We start from the raw sequence: 24,476 nt of genomic DNA, 5'->3' as shown, positions 1-24,476 counted from the left end.
TCCAGTCTGGAAGTGTTGAACTTACTGTCTTTTTGACTGGTCTCGATTGTGAGTGACCTGGGAAATGAACAAAACATCATAAATAGTGAAAGCAATTTAAACTGACATTCAGCAGTATATTGATGAAAAAACAAGTTCTAGCAGTACTGCTCTTGAACCTTACACACTGGAAGTACTTGTCTCCCAGTCCACCAAGGAGCTCACAGAGATGGAGATACATCCTACTCTACAACGCGTGTAAACTCTTTGATACATCCCCTATAGCAGCAATGGTGGCTTTTGTGCTGTGTCATCTAACTGCAGAGCTCTAACTATTTCTCTCTCTGGCTCAAATAAGACTGCAGTTAAACTGACAGAAGAGGGCATGGTCCATGGGCTGGACCAAGTTAAATGTAAGAAACAGCGCTTTGAATCAAGAATGTCTTCCACAAGGAGCCTGTTATCTTTGGTGTCCGTTCAAAATGCAAATAAGACAGACTAGCACTTGAAATAACAGTTGCATATTGAGAAAAGAGGCAGCAAAATCCATGATTTGCCCTGAGGTGCAGTTGGGGAAGCGGAGAGTAGAGTCAGCATGACAGCAGTTGTTGTAAACACTTGTGTATGTGAACAACTGTTGAGGCATTCTGAAGGTTCAGCACATGTGACTGGCTGTGTTAGAATCAGCAAAGAGGTATGTATGGAAGGCAGTGTCAGCAATACATGACTTCTCAGTAGAAGTTGAAGGAAATATTTTGGGAACCCCTCTGGTATCTTAGGAGTGTGTTCCATTAAACTGCTGCGGAAACCAGCACTCTGTACTGGGTGCTCTTGTGCCTTATTTTGCAGATCTTCTTGAACTGGTACAAAGCTTGAATTCAGTCTAAGTATGAAAATACAGCATGTATTTCAATAAAAAGATTATGAAAGGAATTTATAGAAAGCTGTAATTCAATGTATTCTACCAGAAAATGCGGAAGTGATGTGCCTCCAACTTCAATTTGTTTTTTGTGTTATGAATCCCTGCCTTTGAAGGAGAGTGTTGTGATTTACAACAAACCCTTCTCTTAGAGCTTCAATCCTGTTGTCTTTCACTCGCCTCATAAAGGAACTTAGTCACCTACTTTCTGATCAGAAGGAACCAAGAGGTTGTAGAAGAATCAAGATGTCCTTTTGCTGTAAAAAGGTACTTAAAAGGGATATGTTCCTTGGTTTGTTCTGCACTATGTTTATGGGGATGAAGTAGTCTTGAAGCAAGAAAATTACCGTGGAAAAGCAGTATTACTTCACGTCATTTTATCAAAATTAAGCGGCTGATCATTTTGATGGTTTACATGGTTTCCACCAAGTTACTTCCATAGGTTGGCTTACTAAGAAACACACTAAAATTGATACTCTCTTAAAACGTCTCATACCAAAAGTATCAAGTGTTGTGCTGGGAATGGTTTCTTATGCTCTTATTCTGTGGCCTTTTCAAACAATGGAATCCTTTCAGGTTTTGTGGGGAAAAAAACTCTATCTACTGATTTTAAGTGGGGTTGGATTTGAACTGTAACAACTCAAGACTGTCCTGACCTGAATTAATACAGAGTGAGTACAGCCAAAAAATGAACTGAGATACGATGTTGATTCCAAACTAACGTTTTGGATTTAAATTTTGATAGAGGGCATTATGATGTATTTTTCTATATTTGTGTTTTCACACTTTAAAACCAACACTAAGGATAAAAGAAAAAAATCCAGTTTGAGTGCTGGATCCAGAGGAAGCTTGCAACTGGGTGTATTGGTATCTATAGATGTAGCACTATGGTCCAGCTCTGATACTCAATACTATGCGCTTAATTATGTCTGAATATGTATTTACCTAGTCTGCTTTAATTAGGTAGGAAGGGGGTTGAGATTTGTGATAATAGGCTCTTGCATAATAGCATATGATTTTATGCTGCATCCACATGTTTGGATGATCAAGCTGGTAATTTCAAAATGAACTTATTGAGGGAGCGTTTTGGTGAATTTCTGTGTACTCCTCACTTGGGCACACAAATTTACCAATAGTTGTGTGAACTCGTGCATACGTGCAGCTTGCTTTCTGAGCAAGTCTGTATTTTAAGTGCATTCCTGAAACTCTGAGGTGAAAGTACAGCCTGATGCAAACTCGTCTAGTTGCTGTGAAGCTGCATAAAGTTAATGGTCTTGATACAGAATTCATTCTCATTTCATGTGGATTTACAGTCTGCTTGTAGTTGTCTTTCAATCCTGACAGAGGATCCTGTGGAATCAAACTTTTGTTCAAATTAACTCTGCTACCAAGCACGCTGTGAGAAGTTCCTTTTCCTTTCCAGCGTGGTAAATGTGGAATTCCATTGTCAAACTCGACTTTACCCTGCAACTACTGAGTCTGCAGGATACAGGGTGTTGCTGAGGAAGTTTGTACATGTTTGAAGGGGTAGGCTGAACTTAATAATTTGCTTAAGGTCTGGGCTGACTTCACTCTGGAAATGTTTATGTGAAAACATCTAAGGTCTGCGTAAGTTTCAAATGAGAAAAAAAGAGTGTTATCCTGTAAAATATAAGTGAGTTCTTTGGGCTTTTTGGAACTAATTTTATTAATCTAAAAATATTTCCAGCCTACTTTGTTTTTCTAGACTGGTGTTTAACATATGTTTGTAGTAATAAAACTAGTTCCTCTTTTTCATTCTTGAGTTGGGAGCTAACACAGTGAGAGGTTTCTGGTTTTATTGTTAAGATTACAAATTCAAGATACTTTATAAATGTGGAGCTTTGATATCAGACCTTGTTTGATTTCCTAGCCTGTTCAGTCCCTTCCTACCTCTCTGAAAGTATTAAGATGCTTAAAACTTTTAGCCAGTACAAAGTAAGAAAAAGACTTTTCTCAACTAGGTTGCAATTCTGTCGCCACTTATGTACTTTTATAATTAAAAAACTGTTCACAAATATGTTACAGTAGCTTTTTCTTTTCCTGTGAGAGCCTAGAAATGTGAATAGTTTATTACCACATAGAGAAGCTCAGTCTCTCAGCGATCTTGCTACAAAAATTTCTTGTATTAATCCAAAAGGTAATGAGGATACGCCATTAAAGGCTTTTGTAAAAGACACACATTTGTATCCAGGACAAGATAAGATAATTTTAACTTCTTAATTACTTGAAATGCATGCACTGTGAGTTGTGATCGGCTGTGGGCTTAAGGTAGTTGAAGAAAAGATGCTAATTCTTGTATAATTCTGAGCAGCTTCTTGCGAAAGGTATTTATGTCCGTATCTCAAATTATACCTATGCATTATGTACTTGCATAAATTGCTGCAGACAGTTAGAGATCAAGACATGCACCAGACCACACATTTGTAACTTATTTGAAATGTGTTTAAGGTCATAAGGCTAGGCAGTTAGATGGCAGAGCCCCAAAAGAATTATCAGGGTTGTAGAATAGCTTAAACTATGAAAACTCCTGGTTAAAAGTGGGGTTTGGGGACAGCACACATTAGAACACTGCAATATACTGCACTGGCAGTAAGTTGCTAGTGAGGGCACATGTCTCCTCCTGCATAAAGAATATCATTTTGCTGGTAGAATTACAACTCTACTAGTGACTTTTGCCATGATAATTGGCCTCACACCTTTATACACCTTGAGGCACAAGGCTAAAACATACTGCTTTTTTGCTTGATGTTCAGAAACAAGGCCATAGTGCTGACAATGAGAAGTTACTGTGCAGAAAAGGTAACTGCCCCATTATTGGTTAAAGAATGAAGGGGGGGTGGAAAAACAAACCAAACACATCAACAACCTTGGCTTCATTTTGTGAGGAGCATGTTGTATTCTAGTTCTCCTGAACTGTCTTTGCATCTCACAATGTCACAGGTACATACCCAGCAGCAGGCTGGGACTTGGGAGGTACTTTTACCAACATGTGAAACTCCTGGAGAATCTCAACAACAAAGGAGATAAATCATGTAAAGAACAACATCCTAAAGGAAAAGCCCAACTGGGGTCCCTGCTGATTGATTAATCATTAAGGTCTGCCTAATAGGTGAGGCAGAGAATAAGAGTGTCTGAGGCTGAATTTGTAGCCAGAGCACACTGTGGTGTTTATGTGATCTTTCTGCCCCCAGCTGCAGATTTGGTGCTACCTGTGATTCTGAAAGGAGCTGGAGCTGATGGAATCCACAACTACATCTTGCAGCTGAAGCAGCATCTTCTCCAAAGCTGCCAAACAACAAGCCACTTCTGTTCCCTGGCCACATGCCCACCACAGGCAGGTGAAAGCTTTGCTCTCAAGCAGAAGGGTAAACATTTCATTCCTTGTGCAGTAAGTATACACAATGCAGAATTTGAATGTATTAAATAAATCTAGAGCCAAAGGCAAAGTTTGATGATCAGGATAGAAATCTTGGATCTAAAACAAGCCTTATTTTACACCAATACAGAAGTTTTTCTCTGATTTTGAACACAAAGGTGATACCAGTTAATACCAGGCTATAACACAGGAATGACTACGAAATTTCACATACTGAATTTATTGAACAATAACTTCACAATTTTGGAATTTCACAATACTTGATCAAATTATGTGGACTGCTAGCATGCATACTAGCTCTAAATCAGTGACACTTTAAGTAGTCATGATAATGAAAAAAGTAAACTCTGCAAACATTCAGACCATGCAAGAATTCCTATCTTCTTAACACAGCTGAACAGGTAGTAACTTTTCTAAATATGTCATATTTAAAATGTTTTACTTTATTAACAATAAATTAATCATGGCATCACTGATCAACAAAACACTAGTGTGCAGATTATCTACATACTGATCAGAAAGGCAACATCATCACTGCCTTCAGAAAAAAAAACGAGAACAGCTAATGAACTTATATACATATATCATTTCCAACCATATGAACAACACTGAGCAGAAGAAATGTACTTGCACGTTTCCCCAATTTTTCTATTAAATAAGGCAATAATAAAAACCAGTGTCACAACAATCTACTTAAAATTCTAGATACTGGATTTCCACTCTGATTCTTCATTTTGTAAAACTAAAAAACAAACAAAACCCCACAACTGTTCCAGATTCCACTGTCAGGAAAAACAAAAGACTTCTGGGAGAATCCAAATTGACCAAGCTGTTCTTTCAGCCTGTGGCACTATTTGGAATATCTTGAGCATCTGCTAAATGTAGTTTTTGGCTGATGTAAACTATTAAGGAAAAACATTTGCACATACAGAGAAAGTACACACAAGATAGTGTTACACAAAACTAAGCTCAGTGCTGTGATGGGTATGCACCAGTCCAGATTAATTCAGTTCTATTAAGTCCTGTGCTAGTTCTCAACCAGAAGATGAATCTTCCTCAATGAGACTTAAGCATTACATACCTCCAGAATTAGCTGGTGGATCAAGGGGGATGGTAGATTATTGTTATTACTATTATATGATATTATTATCACATTCGTGTTGGTATGAGACCAAGCCTTAAACAACTTTCCACAGACAGAGCATGTATATACCAAGTACAGTATCTTAAGTCCCAAACCAGAGTCTCACCTTCCCCAATGCATACAAAGTGCGTAACATGAGAAATAACTAGACTGTAGTTTCAACTGAATGCAACACCCCTCAACTGTATTCTTAGCTTATCAAAAGTGTGATGCAAAAGACAATCTAAGACATCCAGCTTTATCTTCTGGCTGGGCTAAGAGCACCCCTTTGTTACAAAGTATTTGACTCAACCATAGTCTGACCCTAGAAACACAAAATTAGATCAGTCCACTACTCACAGTGATAAGCAGCTGCATATATTTCTAGAGAAAACTAAAAGGTAATAGGATTCATTACCTATGAATTCATTATTCATATTACCTATGAATTCATTATTCATTATACCTGATTCATTATTCCCTGGGCGGGGAATAACCTAATGAAATTTAACAAGGAAAAGTGTAGAGTCCTGCATCTGGGCAGGAACAACCCCAGGTTCCAGTATCGATTGGGAAATTACATATTAGAGAGCAGTGTAGGGGAAAGGGACCTGGGGATCCTGGTGGACAACAGGATGACCATGAGCCAGCACTGTGCCCTTGTGGCCAGGAAGGCCAATGGCATCCTGGGATGTATTAGAAGGGGGGTGGTTAGTAGATCAAGAGAGGTCCTCCTTCCCTTCTACTCTGCCCTGGTGAGACCCCATCTGGAATATTGTGTCCAGTTCTGGGCCCCTCAGTTCAAGAAGGACAAGGAACTGCTGGAGAGGGTCCAGCGTAGGGCAACCAAGATGATTAAGGGAGTGGAGCACCTCCCTTATGAGGAAAGGCTGAGGGAGCTGGGTCTCTTTAGTTGGGAGAAGAGGAGACTGAGGGGTGACCTTATTAATGTTTATAAATATATAAAAGGTGAGTGCCATGAGGATGGAGCCAGGCTCTTCTCGTTGGCAAACAATGATAGGACAAGGGGCAATGGGATCAAGCTGGAACACAAGAGGTTCCACTTAAATTTGAGAAAAAACTTCTTCTCAGTAAGGGTGACAGAGCACTGGAACAGGCTGCCCAGGGGGGTTGTGGAGTCTCCTTCTCTGGAGACATTCAAGACCCACCTGGACATGTTCCTGTGCAACCTCACTTAGGTGTTCCTGCTCCAGCAGGGGGATTGGACTAGATGATCTTTTGAGGTCCCTTCCAATCCAGAACATACTGTGATACTGTGATTTATCAAAGTGACAGAACACTTCTCAATACTATACGAGGAATATCATTCTGTATATTTGTTCCAGAATGTCTCAGCAAGACACATGTAGAGAGACTCTGTCATTGACTCCCAACACATTGTCTGAAGTGGAACATGCCAGCTAAAACAAGTCGTCATATGAAAAAACAGCCTGTAATTAAAAGTGTTAAGATCCAGCCATTTATGTATTGGAAGCACCTAAAATCCAGCACTAATTTAAAAGAAAGGATGTCACTGAAGTGATTTGACTCCGGTAAAGACACCAATTACCGGGGAAATATACTGTAATTTGATGACAGTTAACAATAATTATAAAGGAAAAGGATACATAGATGAATTCAGTTCTTCTAGCTGCAATATAAATGTAGAAAGTATGAGAAATGGCATTTCAGTTAGTCAAATGCAACAATTGTGCTGACAGGATGAAATAAATAGATTAAAACAATAAAGCAAATCACTAATAGTTTGAGCTGAAATCTACGATTTTGTTACAGAAAGCAAAGCAGACCTGCACTGAATTATACAGCAACAGCGCCAAGTCCCAAATTAAATTTAAGTCTGCCTGTTTCAGGAAATGTAAAGAAATTTTAACACTTTTGGGTTTTATGGAAATACACTGAAGAAAGGAGAAACAGAAAGCATATAATATACAGTTCTAAATTCCTTTTACACTGGCTGTCTCTAAGCAGGCTTACAGCCTCACATAGTTTATAGACAGACTGCTCCACTCACCAAACAAGCAGCAGCCTATAAAAAACCAAGGTACTGTGTTTTCTCAAAACCAAGATGAGGGCAAAGCTTATATCTTGGTTCATTCCAGAACTATATTCTCCTCAACTGTAAAGCACTGCCCACCCAGTAGTGGTGTTTTCCTGAGTGGGTAAACTCCCATCTGTTCTGCCTTCCCAGTACTTACATCTGACAGCAGCCTGTCCAGGTTGGAGTCACTGGCTGGTTTTCTTTTATCTTCAGGAAGTTCTTCCAGCTCCCCATAGAGCTCCAGATTGAGGCGAGCAAGTTTCTCCTGCATACTCCGCACATGTTCCATCTGCTCTATGGAGCATTCATTTCCTAAGAGGATAAGCAACAGCTTTAGATAAAGAAACCTGAGAGAGCAGATGAAGTTGTGAAGACACAGCATTTTACATTAGAGAGGATGAATTCAAACATCAAATTTACAAGTTAGTTTGCTTTCTCAATGATTTGTCCCTTTTTCACTACTGAAATTTGTCATCCTGTTTGGTGTTACATTGTGCTGAACTTACAATAACCATCAAATGTACTAAACTTGTTTTTAGAACGTGTGTTTTTTCCTTGCTCTGAATTTCTCTCAGATTTAGGAAGGCCCTATAGTTTTAACTTTAAATACAATCGCAATAAACCTTTCATATTTTGATAAATATTGGGGGCTTCTTTCTTGTAACTAATGCTCTTCTCAGCTTCTCTTGTAAGATCAGTGTGGAATTAACATGACATACTGACCTAACACTAGGCTTGCAAAAGCATGTATGCATCTTCCTACATAGTACAAGGAAAAAACGGATGAAGAGAAATGGATGAAGAGTGTCATGGGTTTTTTTGAAACTTCCATCAGCTGTGAAGTAGTAAGAATGCTAAGTAAAGGATGAAGTAAAGGATGCTAAGACAGAAGAGTAAGATGGGTAAAATGCAGCTTGCATTTATGGAAAAGTTTTTACCAACAGTTTAAAGTGTTAATATGCTGCAAAATCAGGTGCTAAATACAGCTACTTATTGTTCTTATACTATCATAAACTAAGTGACTTTAAACTTGGTATCTTAAATCCATAAGCCAAGGTACTGCCTTTGGTTTGCCTTGTTGGAAGGAACAACGAAATGGTATTTGAATCATCTCCCACCAAAGGCAACCGTACAATAGGACTATTATTTAAAAATGCAGTAAGATCTGTTATGTTAAACCTTATTTCATGTAGTAGAGATGAATATGACAAGCTGGTAGTCTGTTTACAAATGTTAGCATGGTATAGCTACAAAAACAATTATTGTATAGAAATAATTCATGCACTTACCAAATGCTTGAAGTTTGCCAGAGTGGAAGTCATTCAGAAGACTCAGAAGTCCCCTTTCCATTTCCTGGACATCTGATACATCCGTGAGAAAAGAATGTTGGATTGGTGCTGCCTGTGCCCCTTTTGCTTCACCTCCTGGAGGTCTGGCTTTCTCTTTTATTACACTAAAAACCCACAAACAAACAAAAACAAAACAAGCAAACAAAAAGAAACAAAAATATTACTTCCTGCTTTTACTCTGGGCATCTGAAATGTAAGGCAAGTGCACGTGAGCTTTCGCAAATGAAACGAAAAATATATAATACGTATTTCCATCACTGCTTTTAAGCTGAAAAATGGATCAGTTTGCCTTAAGAATAAACAACATCATCACTACCTTGACAGTTTGATACTGCAAAATGAAAGATTCTAACAATTTGCTTTCCTGTTAAAAGTGGGAAACAAAGGAGCTCCTGTATGCAATGGTTATCTTAATAATCTGAAGAGGCCCATTCCCTAACAATTGTGCATGGGCATTTTCTACATAAAATCACCCAAACTCTCCTTAAGCCAGAGAGGGAAAACCCTCAACAATCATATGCTTCTCTTGTCACAAACACCGATAGAGTGCAACCAGTGTGGAAAACATCTTGTTATAACCTATACAGGAAGGTGACCTTGCCTCCAGATAAATTTTCCTCGAGCTCCTTCCCATCTTCAGAGAACATCCCAATCTTGTAAAACTCACCATCAAAAGCAATCTTCCAGTCCTCTAACACATACTAAATGGAACATGGAACTAGTCCATGCCTGAACAAATGTTACACATCCAAAAAGAACCAAAAATCTCTACAGCCCTCTCTGCAATAAAACCATCAAAATTCCTGGATCATTGCAATTTTCTCTCAATGTTAAATTCATACAGAAGAGAGAAACTACACAAATGAAAATGAATAACCATTATAAATCCAAATGAACATGCAATCAGTATGGAATCTAAATACTCAGTTCCCTGTAAGAAGTAGCATATTCCAACTCTGACCTAGAGACAGCCTGCATCCTAACCCATTACAATTCAGCAAAGGGGCTGTTTTCATCCCAGATTTGCCCATCCACGTATGCAGGCAGCCTTTTTCTCACACTGGCACGGCTGCTTCTGCAGCCTCATAATGAGTCTGTTCAGAATTTGATTCAGTGAAAAATTTTGAGCCTAAAAATTAAAATTTGGAATACTAAGGGATATTAAAAAAATAAAATAAAATAAAGAAAAAATAAATCACAGCTTCTGTAAAGAGTCTTCTCTTATCTTCTGTAAAGATAATATGTTTTACAGCATAGTAAGCTCCACTCTTCCCTGGAACACGCCCATGTTCTGCAAGACTTAAATCCTCTCTTTCCTATGGGAAATAATCACTCTTTTTCCAGCCTAACAGCTTCTGTAGTCTCTAAACATCATATAGACTACATAGTTCATAGTCTATATCCTAGAATGACTAATGGTCCAACAATTAGCATATCTGGTTCAGCTCAGAGCAACACGCCTCAATTCAGGTTTAACTTTGGCTATTTCTGCTTCAATTTCAGACTTAAAGAAAGGTTTGTATGCCAGAAAGGTCATAGATTTTTTCAGCCTGTATGTGAAGTTTAATACGATATATTACATATACTTTTCTACAATGAGATTGGTAAAACACTGGCAACGGGTTGTCCAGAGAGGTGGTAGATGCCCCATCCCTGGAAACATTCCAGGCCAGGCTGGACAGAGCTCTGAGCAACCTGATCTAGTTGAAGATGTCCCTGCTCATTGCAGGGGCGTAGATGAGATGACATTTGAAGGGCCCTTCCAACCCAAACTACTCTATGATTCTATGATTACTGCTCCTGGAACACTTATTTCATTAGATTCTTGTAGACGAAATAAAAATGAATTACTTCTATTGTGCTATCATAACCACAGTTCATCCTCATGTTGTTACATCAGTTACCTCTCCTGCTTGGAGAGTTCAAGAAATAGTTTGTATTATCACTGCTTTGTAAGCTTCACTTAACAACTGAGCAAGAATAACCTTTTCCAAAACTTACAACAAAAAGGAAATGTTGTGAGTTACAAGAAATCAATTTCTAGTACATTAGTGTTGAGCCTTAATAAACTATACGGCCAGCTGCAGGCACCACCAATTTATAGCACATTAGTATTTATTATTATTTCCCTCAAAATATTAACACATTTTCCCTGAAATGCATTATGTTTCCACCAGGCCAATACTGGCTCATTGAAACAGACTATCTGTGCCAAAGAGGACAGTTCATTTATTTAATCTTCAGTCAATACTTACAGATCAATAAACTCTCCAGCTAACATTTCACTTTTAAATCCCTCTTCACTCATTTATCTACTGTATCTGCGACAACCAAGAAATATATTTTCTAACATACAGGAAAACTAACATTCTCAAAGTGAAATAGATGCACCATCAACAACCCACAAACTATTCCAAAATGATGCTTTCTGAAGAGCTGAATGCCTCCCTCTGCACATGAGTACGGCCTGGAAGCTACTGCTGTACCCATTGTTAAGTTCCTAAACAAAAAACACCAGGAAATTCCAGTTCTAGCTCATCCTGTTCAATTTACATCTTTCATTTCCTGCCCTAATTTGTCAGTTTCAACCTTGCAGTCATTTGGTATTTTATTTGTTCCTCGCAGCTGTACAACTGGGCCTCTGCTCTCTCCCATACAATACCTATATTTGATCACCCAGCTTTTGTCATTCACCAGTCACATCAGGCTATCATCTCTCCAACAAAATTCTTATCAGTATGAGTCTACACCACTGTGTAATGTTTTATAAAGCTTACAAGAGCACTGAGCACTTCCCTTCTCTGTAAAATAACCATTATTTTGCATTAAACACAATTCACTTTGCTAAATAAAGACGTCATTGAAAATCATCATGAGTCTGAAGCCTGCTCTTTTAATTCTCTCTCAGCGAAACACCTTTTAGACTGTCTGAGCATTGTTTGGTTTCCGGCTCTTACTTCCACTGAGCTTGCAAGATGCTCCCAAGCTTACCGTTTTAACTTTGGTTTTTGTACCGCAGGCTGTGGTGCAGGATTTGAAAAGGCTGTACTTTTACTGGCCGGCACTGAGCTTTTCTTGGAGTTAGAAACCTGAGCAGGGTGACTGGTAGATGATTTGGGGCTCCTCCTCTTGATTTTCCTTTCTTCCATTTCTTCCCCTTTACCACATCTAGACTAATTTCTTGTCCTCCAAAGAGAAAGAAAAAGAACCAGAAAGAAACATCCATTAAAACTAGCATTTACAAAAAAAAAAAAAAAAAAAAAAGCAAAGAAAAAAAAACAGGTCATGGTGCACAGAAATATAGCTTCATAGTTCCTTCAAAGATGAGCAGTCACTCATTTCTTCAAACTAGAGAATCCAGTTTTCATGAGAAGCTGCCAAGGTCTGCCTGATCAGCCAAACAGGCAAGAATTAGAATCTGCTGCATCATCATCAGCCAACAGGTACCTCAAAATGATCTCAAGCTTTGTGTCCCTTGGATCATTGCTAGAAAACACCAGGACTACCAAAGTCCACACCAATCAAAATACTGAGAAACGACGGTGGCATGAGGATTGCCAAATAACCCCCTCTGAAGGGAGAGGCAACGGCCTTGTCAAAACTCAGATGATGCAAAGTCATTATTAGTATTATATGTGCTATCATTGGGTGCTACCTAATCATCTCCTCGCCCGGGGAAAGGTCTCCTCCGAGAGGTCCCCCGCGGGGGCGGCAACGTGGGCTCCAGGACGGCGCCTCTGGGACCCACCGAGGGGTCACTGCCCGCCCCGGGCCCACCGCCACCACCTCCGGAGGGACGACCCCTGCCCTTAGGCGCTGACAGCTCCGGCTGAGTGTCGCCATTTCATCAGCATAGACACTTGTCACGCCTCCTCTCGGCTCCCTCCGCGGGGAGCACATCCGCCCGCTCCGACCCTTCGCCAACCGCCGCCCCTTCCCCTCGCCGCACGTTAAACGGCCACCGAAGCGCAGGCCCCGCCCCTTCCCCAGCCCCGCCCCCCGGCCGCGCGCTACCTGCGGGGAGGCCCCGCCCCCGGAGTCGCGCGCGGACCCCCGGCCTCGCCGGCTCTCACTCCTCCCCTCGGGCACGGGCAAGCTCAGCCCCGCGCGCAGGTCACGCGAGGTGCATTGTGGGAGCCACACCCCCTGCCGGCGGCGGCGCGCCCTTGGCGGGCAAGGCGACTACGATTCCCAGAGCCCTCCGCGGCAAACGGCCGCCGCTCTGGGCGCGCACAGGGCACGTTAGTCGGTGCTGGGAGGGGCCGAGCGTTTCTCTGCGCATGCGTAAGGGCGGGGGCCGCACTGGGGCGGGTTGCGGGGTGGAGCGAGCGGGGCAGACGTTAACGGCTGAAGGGTCGGGGTCGCTAGCCGCTTCTGAGGGGCAGCGGGTCTTTGTTGGCACAGCTGCTCCTGGGCGGGACAGCTGTCGCTGGCTCCTGTATATGCGCTGCACGGCGGGTGGCTGCGGGCTGTACCGTCGCCCTGGAGCTCTGCCGTTAGACAGCTGCACGTGTGTCAGGCTCGTCACGGGAGCGTCGCTGACCGTGCTAGAAATGCTGGTAAAACAACAAATTCCATAGCTCTAATAGGTGAAAAACTGAGAAGAGAGCAGAACGGTTCGAAAAGGGATTGCCGCCACCTCGGCAGTAGTGCGCTTCACGCCCCGTGGGACTTCGAAAGCTCTGTCTCTGTCACTTGCAGAGATACAGCAGTTCGAACGTGAATGAGTTCTGTAGCTGGAAGCTCTAGTTTGGTGAGAGGCCGGTTCTCGTCAGTGTTGGGCCCTGTACTGCAGAGGGCAGCGTCACTTCGCGCTCGGGAGCTCTGCCTGCCTCGGCTGGTCGGTACCTTTCCCATGGTGGCTGTTGAGCGCTCCATTCAGACGCAGCAGGGGGAAATAATAGGTCTGGTAAACAAGGAGCACCCTGTCATGCAGCTTCATCCCCTTGACAGATATACCCGGGGGGTTATTGACCCGAGTTAAATGAGGAGGACGCTGCTGCCACGTTTAAATTTGATGCAGCGCTCTGTCTTCTCCATCCTTGATTCTGCTCTTGAGTAGCTAGCTTGCAGAGAGTTCAATGCAGGCAACATTAACAGGCCGTGCCTATCTAGCCTTAGTAGTTAGTAAGTTCACACACACTCTCTCTCCGAAGTCCATTTCTGGTGCTGCTTCTATTGTAGAGGAACTACATTTTATTTCTGGTCATCACTTGTCTCTTCAGTGCTCCCTGTCGTTGATGGCTTTGTGGACTTGAATGCTTGGCAAGCCTTTCCCACCTATGGCTGGTAGCTCGAGGTGTTTTATCTGCATTTGACAATTGTTTATTGCCTGAAGAGATGAGCTTATCAACTATCTCTACAGTTTGTCTATCAATTTTAATTTCTTAGTTCTCAGATCTTAGTTTTTACTTGAGTAATATGTTGTTTGTAACTGTGTGGTCTCTGATGAAAGCTATCAGGCATTTACACACCTGTTGTGAAAGGTGGTATAATCTGCATCACCGACAGTGAAAACATTGGCCAAAAGATTTACTGATGTTTGCAGGGATATGTCACACTATAAAGCTATTGCGTGGCTTAACAGGTGTGTGGCTAGGGTGCCTCTCTACCTTCTGTCTAGATCTTTTATGATACCAAAACCTCAGTTCTCCAATTGTATCCTGATCCTGAGCCTTATTGAATTAAACTCAAGGGCTGTAAGATATAACAGGGCCTCAGCAAGACTTATGTTGGACATGGCAGCTCCAAGACTCAATGGCCACTGTGAGTCCAAAAAGGGGTGCTGTCAAAGGGAGATTGCATTTGCAGTGACTCTCGGGTAAATGACAAGGACCAAATGTCCACTGAAGGTAATTCTTCAGTGACTGTAAGTCCTGGTAGTAAGACACAGGTTGAGTCTGAGGAGCTGGATCAGTTCTGATATTTTACGAACAATTCTGTTGCAAGAGATCTGCACCAGAGACTATCATTGATACACTGACAGTTCACTCATGGGCATAACAATCCAGGGGTGTTTATATGTAAACTGCAAGGAAAAAAGGCACAAGTGAGAGTAAACAAAACTGTAACATTGGTGACACATTAAACAAAAAGGTGGTGGTAAAAGACTTAAGGGAAAGTTGGAGAAGCAGAAACCATTGTTTACTGTCTTTTTGATTCTTTAGTACAAAAGACTTCTGATACTTAATTTGGCAGGCATTACAGGGAAACAAGAGCTAGCAAAATTCACACAGGCTGTAAGCCAGTCACAAATTCTCAGCCATAGGGATGCTGAAGTAGAATAACTCATTCACATACACACACACACACACACACACACACACACACACACATATATATATATATATGGGGGGGGGGGGGGGGGGGGGGCTACAAAAACTGGAAAAAGCAGGATTTACAGACACATTTGTGCAGATATTTGGAAGATTTGTGTTAAATACATACTGTTTCTGCAGGATAATTTTGAAAATGTTTATGTTCATTCAGGTCGTTCCTCATGCTATGTGAGCAAGTAAGTGTATCCACCTTGCAATTTGTATTATATGTAGAGGTGTGGTTTGGTTTCTCCCCTGTGATTAATGGTGTTCTGTGCATGCAGAATAAAGCAAAGATGTTTGACAGTTAGGACAGAAAGTGACTAGGTATCCTTTACTTCTACCAAAGCAGATGAAATAAAATGTCTTACAGGCTGTTTTTAAATAAAGGGAAAATCTTTCCATCACTAATACAAGCATTTTTAAATTAAAATTACTGTTATATTCAGAAAGCAGTTGGATTCTACAGTCAACCCTGCTTCAGTTTAGTCTCTCAGTTTGAAGGATCAAGTTCACTAACTTAGTTACTCTAATAAAACCAGTGTGCGATTTCCCTGGGACATGCCAGAAAAGACCTGCAATCAATTTTAGCATACTGGTAATGTTTTGCTCCAAGTACATTTGTTACCACTGTGCACTACATGACATTAGAATTATTATTAAAATATCTCGATTACTTCTTATACCTGATTTAGCAGAGCCTACAAGGGCAGATAATTGGGAAGGCATCAGACTTTACTGTATGTTTTCATAGTCAAAATAATTTTATAGAGAATAATTAATTTATTATAAAATATCATAGTAAGTTAGGAACAAAGAATCAGAGGTAGTGTGGTCTTGATTTGATAGTACAAATCCTATTGTAGATAACACTGTTGCCTGGAATCAAATGAAGATAATTCACCAGAAACAACAACAACAAAAAAAAGTGTATTTTGGATTATCTCAGTTTAGCTGAGATTTTGCATAATTTTGTGTTGTGGTAATGATTCACAGTTGGGAAGATGCTTTTTTCTTCCTTTATAAGGCTTTTTTTCTGACAACACCAACAAGCATTACAGTGATAGAATCTCTATATACTTGTTGACTGAAGTCCTCCAAGGAGAACAGTGTTTTAATAGGAACAATGTTATTATTAAAGAAGCAAATTTAAAAGTTAATTCAATCTGATTTTATTTACATGTATATCTCTTTACAAACTAGAGGTCTACCTTTGAAGATGCTTTGAAGAAGAACTTCAAAGAAGTTAGTCTGTACTTTGTATTGAGATATGCATGCAAATAAAATCAGATTCTTCTTTCTGAAAACCCTATTCAGTTAACATGAGATGGCAAGTGGGTTCTGAAGGCTTCCAAGAAAGTGATGAAAGCATCTGGTTCTTTAGCTTCTATAATTAGTCTCAGATGTATTTCACAGGGTGGCACCTTGTACTCATGGAAACACAACATTGCTGTAGCATCACCTTCCGAAAAAGAGTGTCATATGGGAGATACCTGTTCATGTGAAACAAAGTACTTATTTCTTGTTTATGACCAGCAGCGTAACAAGGTGTGTGTGTGTATTTATCAGGCAGCTAATGCAGCAAAGTTGAAATTATATATAAAGACAATTAATTATCACTGGATTAGTATGGATGTAGAACTGTGTGGATTAGTCACATGTGTTCTGCTTTACAGAATGATGATGGATACACCCTCAAGTAATGTCATTGAAAATGTGTCAACATGTATACTTATATTGTGTCTCTATGTAACACACTATGATTCAGCTATCCAAGTGAATCAATGTAAGTATATGTAAATATTTAGGCTTCTATTAATATATTGCTACTGATCAGGTTCCACATCTCTAACATTAAGTCTATTGAAGTTAGCACTACCACACATGAGAGCAAGTAGTTTAAAACCTCTACCAGTATTATGTGTGTACCCAGTGTCAGATTACTGCAAAAAAAAAAAAAAAAATCAATTCTTGGTTAGCTAAATATGCAATCTCCTTAGAAGCTAAACAGATCTTTTGCCAGAATGTGGATCTTGAATAAACCACCTCCTCATGTTAGCAGTGTGGTGATGTGGGCACCCACAACACGGTGATGAGGGGAGGAAGGAGGGAGAACAGAAGGGACTTGCTGAATTGGAGAGCAGAATCTTTTTGGTTACACATAAGTCTGCCTTTGAAGTAGGGTGGCTGCTCAAAGTGTTTCCCTTCAGTTTGCCCCAGTTTCCCACTGTGAGCAACCTTGTTAGCTCCTTACTAATGTCCTCCTGGGACTTTCTTGGTCAATTTTGTCCCAGCTTTCCTCACTTCTGGAGGTGTTACTTTTGTTAAGACCCACTTCCTTCTCCTTGTCTAAGTGTATCTTCAGTTCTTCTCTCCAGCCCTGCTTTGGCTCCTTGCTCCTATAGTCCCTCAAAGACTGAGAATATCTCCCCAGGATCTCAAAGATCCCTAGGAATGAAAGCTGATTCTTCCTTTCATGGGAGCTTTGATGAATTCCACCAACTACAAAGACAGTTCTGCTGATCAGAGCAAAGGTCCATATAGGCCACTGTCCTAACTCCAAAGCAGCCAGTTGCAGATGTCTGCAAAAGACTGTAAGAAGCTGGGAAACATGTCATGCTGCCTCAGAGTGCTTTCTGGTCTGCAACAAGTTTGTGGTTCAGATGCACATAGCAGCAGCACTCACCCCAAGACCTAGGTCTCTAGGGCTCAAATAGCCCTGACCAGTCCCATCTGGGACCCACCCACCCCACTGCCCATAGGCCCAGGAGCCCCATTTCAGCTCAGCCTAGGGCCTTCAACCCCTGCCTAAGCTAAGGGTCTCCAGCTCTCTCTTCAGCTTGGGATAGACCCTTGGGATGTGTGCTGTGGTTTTGTCTCCTGAAAAAAACCTACTGATTTCTTTGTATGCCTGGAAAACTATGTTTAAAGAATATTATTAACATGCCTACTAGTTAGTCTGGATTTCATATTCACAGTATCATGGAAGTAATGGTGGTTGGAAAGTACCTCTTGAGGTCATAGCTTCATGGGATACTTCAGGTTGGAAGTGACATTATGAGGTCTCCAAGTCAAAGTAGGATCAGCTGTGTGCTCAGACCAGGTTGCCCAGGGCTTTATCCAGCCTATCTTGAAAAACCTTTAAGGATGAAGACTGCACAAATGTCCTGTAGCACCACCTCCCACTCAGAGCAGGGCTACTGCCACATCAGGTCAGCCGTGGCTTTGTCTGAACAGGCCTTGTAACCTTCAAAAATGGAGGTTCCACCACCCCTGCAGATAACTTGTTCCAGTACTACCTTACAGTCCTAGTGAAGAAGTTTTTCCTGCTAATATTCTATATTTGTTCAATAGATATAGAAGCTATTATGCTGTTACATTTGCCTTCCTCTCAATATCTGATTTAAATATTTGTAACATGCATTGAGATCCTCCAAGGAAAAAGCACTTTGGAGTTTATGATTAATTTAGTACAAGAAGATAGAACATACAGCTCCTATCACAGAGAACCAAGGTGCATCTTTTGTTTTCTGTAGCCTGCTTTTTAAACTCTTCAGTCATTTACCACAAGAGAACCATAATGGAGTAAGACCTTCCAGAAAAAAACAAAACAAAAACAGTCTTAAGGTAGCAATTGAAATAAAATACATGCTCAGTTCTTTTAATAGTTTCACTGAGTGCCTACTAAAATTGTTTTATTTTCTTTGCCAGTGCTGGCACTGTAGGAGAAACTATTTTTCACATTCTCTCTATGAAATTCCACTGAACACTATTGCTAGTGCAGAGTAATCTAGTGGTGCCAGGGAAGGGCCAGTAAATAAAGTTTAACTTTTCAGAGCAATTTTAGCCTCACCTCTAGTGTGCACAGGCATGGGTTTGTGGACATAATCACCTGCACACACCTCATGGCCAAGAATCCCAATGGTGTGAAACTCTGTACAAACTCAGGGAGTGAATAAAGGCAATTCCTGCCTCAAACTCATACAATGGAGGGATACAAGACACAAGAGAAAAAAGAAAATAATTAGACAACCTGGATCTACATGATCCACCATGGTTAAAGCACAGCAGCAGACTAACTTTTGTTAAATGTTCTGTTGGCATCATGGGCAAGGATGAATTTGTAGCTTATAGGAAAGAATTTGTAGGTGAATTTTGTTGATGGATCCTTTGGCTTAAAAGAAAACCAGGCAAACTTTTAATTTTTCTTTTTCTTGAGCCATACAATGTGAAACTTACTTGAATAAACTCTTTTTTTTTTTTTAATTGTAAACTCCATGTGCAAAACTATAGGCTTTATTTGTAAACTTTGATTCAACTTAAGAAAATCCAGTAATTTTTCTAGGTGAGGAGATTTGTGAAGAATATGCCTGCAAAGAACTGTGAAGGCAAGCAGGTAGCCTTCCTTTATTGAATGTGCTGGAAGCATGAAATATAGCTCTCATAGTTACAATTAGATAAATAGTGTTATAGAAGTATATTATAGAAATACATAGTTATATTCTAGAAATGTAACTTGGATAATTTTCTTAATATCAAAGCAGGGCAGTGAATTATTTGCAGTCTGCAATTTTTCCTGGTCAGGTTTGTAGTTGGCCTCAAGTCACTTCTTTGTGTTGTTTGGGTAATTTGATTTCTTTCACCCTCTATAGTTTGGTGGCTCACTATGAATACAACTGCCGTGACGTTTTAAAAGCATGGAGTGACTATTTTTTTCCAGGCTAGAAGATACATTGTGGAGAAGTTCCACTGACTACATTAAGTTTTCTCCCAGACAGACATCAGAAAGCATGTTTGTAATTTCAGACTCTGTTTTATTAGACATAAACAAATGCGGAGCTAAAAACAAACAAAAATCCATTCCCTAAAGAGAATAAATGTACAGAGAAATATTTGTACAGGAAACTGTTTCTAAGCAATGCATACGCTAAGTGGCATTCTAGAATTTTCTTTTTAGCACTCTTACACTGAAGGCAATTGTGTATAGCCTAATAGTTAATTATAGTATGGTACAGTAGATATTAATGAGAAGACTTCTATTTTAAGGTTTTCTTAAGAGAAAAACAGGTTTAAATGAGTCCTCCTTATCAGAGTATATTAAAAAAAACCCAACCAAACAAAACACAACTATAGGGAAAGCATAGTAAAAATGTATAGACTTCAGTGGAAAATAACTGACTATATTCATTTACAAGATTTGGTTGTGGATCACAATAATTGTATTAGTTTTCAGAACTGCAGTTATAACTGTCATTAAATATAAAGCACAGAAAAATCAGCACATCAAAGAAACAAAGTGGCATCATTTTGAAGGTGTGTGTTTGTTTTCTGAGTATGTACAGCCAGGGATTAAATTTGCAAACTTTTACGAAAAACTCGACTTTTTTAGCTGTATTTCACTGTATTTAAAAGTGGATTCCTGTGTTATTAAGCAAAGTGTCTCTGTGTTTTTTTCTAGAACTAACAAAAAAATTGCTTTGCTAGAAATGCTTAAAACTCGGCATATTCATAGGCCTCCGAGGAATGCATACTCTGCCAAGTCTGAAAACATTTGGAACAGAAAGAAGGTCTGAGTAAATCATGCATACTGTGGTACATTTTTTTACTGATTTATGAACAAGACGCTGATGCTTAGCTTGTACAGCTTGTCTGATCTATGCAATGAAATAAACACAGCTGCATTTATTACAGTGACTGCATAATCCCATATCTAGTACCCACAAACTTTTGGGAATATTCAGAGAGCAGTGTGTGTTAAAAATCCTCATTTCCTTTACTTTCTCTAATATCACTCTCATTTTATTTTAAATTTAATATAAGGTTTTGTTTGTACAAGTTAGAAATTTTAAAAGCAATGTTTCTGCAACACCAGTAATTCATATCATTTATATTTGTTGTAAAGCAGCAGTACTATCACCACACAGTTGTGGAAAATGCAAATGTGCCAGTCATCACAGGTATCATGGTGAGTCCTTAATGCAGAGGTGTATAGATCCTCAACTGTAACTCCATTTAGTGCAGATTTTAAAATTCAGTGTAATCTCTAAACAGACATAAAATAGATTTTCCCTTACTCTCAGTCTTCCAAATTATTATTTTGGAATTTGAGGATTTTTCATTAGACTTTCTTTATTAGAAATATACCAGTCTCAGAGACTGACTGGGTATACAAATAGAAAAACTGAGCTTTGCAGCATGAACACATTGAATCTCATCCCAATCAGCCATCAGGTAGGGGAAATATGCAGAGGAACATAAACAAGGCAGTCAGAGACCTTTAATGATCTACTACAGTGGTAGATTCTTCCCTAATGGATCTTTTTAAAAGCAAGCTTAAAGCCAAAATATTTTTTTTTTCTGTAAATATCCAAACCATGGATGGTATGTTAAATATATTTCAGAAATATTTTGTCTTTTTTTTTTTTTTTTAATCTGAATATTTCCAGAGGTATCCAAAACCTCTTTAAAAAAAGGAGAGGTGAGTTTAGACGTTGATGGAGTCTGTTGCAGATTGCTGTACACAGTCCACTATAATTTCACCAGCAACTGGTTCATCCATAGTGTGGATCACAGGGACAAACTTTGCTAACTCGCAAGGAAGTGAATGAGGAAATCTGTGTTGATTCATAGATGGTTTATCACGCTCTGCATTTTTTCAGTGACCAAGGCCTGTATTTTGTTAACGAGGCAGGAGCTGCTGCTGCAATGTATCAAAAATCATTTGTGACTGAGTGGTACACCACTGAGCTGTGTTCATCAACTGAAAGAAAATGGTGGCAATTTTTTTTAAAAGTTATATACACACACACACACACACACATATATATATATCTCGTTTAAACAAGTACACTTTACTGTAGCTGTAGTGACTGATGGTGGAAAGCCAATATCTAAGGAGGAGCTGAGTTCTGCTCTAGTGACCAGCATAGTCTGCATGTTCAGGGAGCAATTAAAGAGGCTCCCATCTGTTGGATGTATTGTTTGCCCTGAGTCCTGAGGAATTCATTTGAGGACATAATCAGCCTTGTTAAAGGAATACAATTTCAAATCTTGTTTGACTGAGTCGTTTTTGAAACTGTTCTAGGGTTTGTTTTGTTTTTTTTTTTGTTACAATATTTGGTTAATGAATCAAAATGTAAACTGTAATTACTTCAAAGAAGACCACATATAACACAATTAGAGAAGACATGAATGTGGTCTGTGTCTTAGATAAATAAAAATTTCATATGGAATTTACAAAAGCTTTCAACACAAACTGTTCTCATTAAAGCTAGGGACAGCAACAAAAGGCTTTGCTCAGCATTTATGAAATCTCCAGATGTTTAGTCTGATTTTCAACTGATAATATCTCTAGCCTTTGTTTTTTTCCAGAAGCAGGTTTTCTTTCACAAATAATGACACCCATCTTCCTGTGCTTCTGTCACTTGTTATATGCATACCTGTAGCTATGTAACTCAGTAATCATTAATAGTTATATGTGACTTAGATTAGATTTATATTGGATACAAGGAAGAATTTTTTTACAGTAAGGGTGGTGAGGCACAGGAACAGGCTGCCCAGAGAAGCTGCAGATGCACCATCCCTGGAAGTGTTCAAGGCCAGGCTGGATGGGGCTTTGAGGAACCTGGTCCCATGAAAGATGTCCCCTGCCCAAGGCAGGGAGGTTGAAATAAATGACTTTTAGAGGTCCCTTCTGACCAAAACCGTTCTGTGATTCCATGATGACTGAAATCCTTGTGAAGCTGAAACCTAAACACTTTATAAATTAGAAAAAGAATATATCAGAAGATTTTTTTTTTCTGCCACAGAGGATGTGGGAATGGGGAATGCACTTTGTTAAAAGACACAAAAATGCCTCAACCAAAATGAAGAAAATTGGTATGGAAGCTCCAGGAGCACTATTATTGATCCACTGAGATAATTTCTCAGCAACTTGGTTTCTCAGTGGGGAGATACAGCTTGGGGTTGTTCCCATTTTCCAAGAACAGGAGTCCTACAGGCAGGTTGTCTCAGTCCCACACTGCCATAGTGACTAGCAGTCTTCTCTTGGCTCTCTAGTCCACTCGGATCAAAAGCTTCTGATGATCACTACATGCTTTGAGCTCTGAGGGGACCGTAATATCATAGTCAGGTTTTCATAGACTCTGTGATCTCTTGCATGTTTTTCTATTCACAGTCTAGATTTTCCCCCACTGTTCTGCTCCTCTGAGAATGTACGACATACCGCTGTGTCTTGAAGTGCGCAGAGCGCACTTGCCTGCAGTTTCTTCACAGCATGTCAGCTGCCTCATTTTGTGCAGCCGAACTGCAGTAGTTCTACACTGAGGACTTCAGATGCCTGCAGAGTAAGCTACAAACCATGCATCTGTGAGGAGAAATGGAAGGAAGGAAGCAGGGGTGGAAGAGCTCCTCTTTTAGTGGCAAAGAGCTGTTATGCCTGGTTGGTATGTTGTTGAATTGTATCCTAAGGCTATCACAACTACTGCTTCCTCCATGGTGTCATTCCCACTACTGTTGGCTTTGACTGTTCCATTGCACCATTGCTACCATGGCTTTTGTCCAAAGACAACTCTGTAAAGATAGAAAAATGAGAAAGGGCTTGAGAGTTTTTAAGCTGGCAGAACATACTGTGCTGACTCTTGCACTTGTGTAGATATGCAGAGCTCTGTAGCTCTGAAAAGCTCAGGGACCAGCTAGCAGAACAACCCAAGGTCTAAACCACAAGCTGGACGGACTTGAAGAATAAGTTTTAGCTTAATGTTCAAACTGAGAAAAAAGAGCAGAGACAAAAATAAAAAGTCAGCGGGTCTGGTGCAACAAACTGCTAACCTTTAAGATAGTGCTCAAGAAAACATTATACTAATCTACTGTGAAAGTGCATTTTGAGTAACAGAAATGAAGGTGTTGGAGTTACATCGCTGCCTTTGTTTAATGATGAAGATAACATGGTGAAGAAAATAAACAAAATTGTTATAGAAGCAAATAGAAAAGGGAGCTCAGCTTCAGGCTTCAAGCAGGTGCGTGAGTCAGGGAAAAACCAGACAAGGCGAGCTTGGGGCTAACAAAAGTTTGAAATTATGAATGTCCAGGGAAATACAACTTCATAAGCAACCTGTGTCAGAGAAACATCTATAATCAGAGAAGTTCTGTTATTAGTTTTAAAAGAATATCCACAAACTTCCATTTCTCTTTTGGGCCATGCTGGGTGAGAATTCCAGTACACAAACCCACCAGTTCCTGGCATTGGTAAGCTGGAAGAAAAGTGATGACTGGGAGTTCTGCTGCATCATCAGGCAAAGGTGATCTTCTTTAAAGAAACCCAGCAAAACAGCT

At 40.0% G+C, this 24,476-nt stretch overlaps 1 protein-coding gene across 1 annotated transcript; it reads right to left on the bottom strand.

Annotated features, from left to right (window-relative positions):
- Positions 1 to 4,508: 4,508 nt before the first annotated feature.
- On the bottom strand, positions 4,509 to 12,947 carry CCDC28A (coiled-coil domain containing 28A). The gene is made up of 6 exons (XM_080342612.1): positions 12,841 to 12,947; positions 11,818 to 12,012; positions 8,767 to 8,930; positions 7,635 to 7,789; positions 7,047 to 7,069; positions 4,509 to 5,187 (listed from the first exon to the last, which is right to left on the bottom strand). Exons 2-6 carry the CDS (start codon positions 11,973 to 11,975, stop codon positions 5,133 to 5,135), a joined length of 555 nt encoding a protein of 184 aa, XP_080198738.1. The 5' UTR covers positions 11,976 to 12,012; positions 12,841 to 12,947; the 3' UTR covers positions 4,509 to 5,132.
- Between the last annotated feature and the right edge of the window lie 11,529 nt (positions 12,948 to 24,476).

This window comes from Nesoenas mayeri, assembly GCF_963082525.1.
Source record: "Nesoenas mayeri genome assembly, chromosome: 3".
Taxonomy (NCBI): Eukaryota; Metazoa; Chordata; class Aves; order Columbiformes; family Columbidae; genus Nesoenas; species Nesoenas mayeri.
This window is presented reverse-complemented; position numbering and strand designations above follow the sequence as displayed.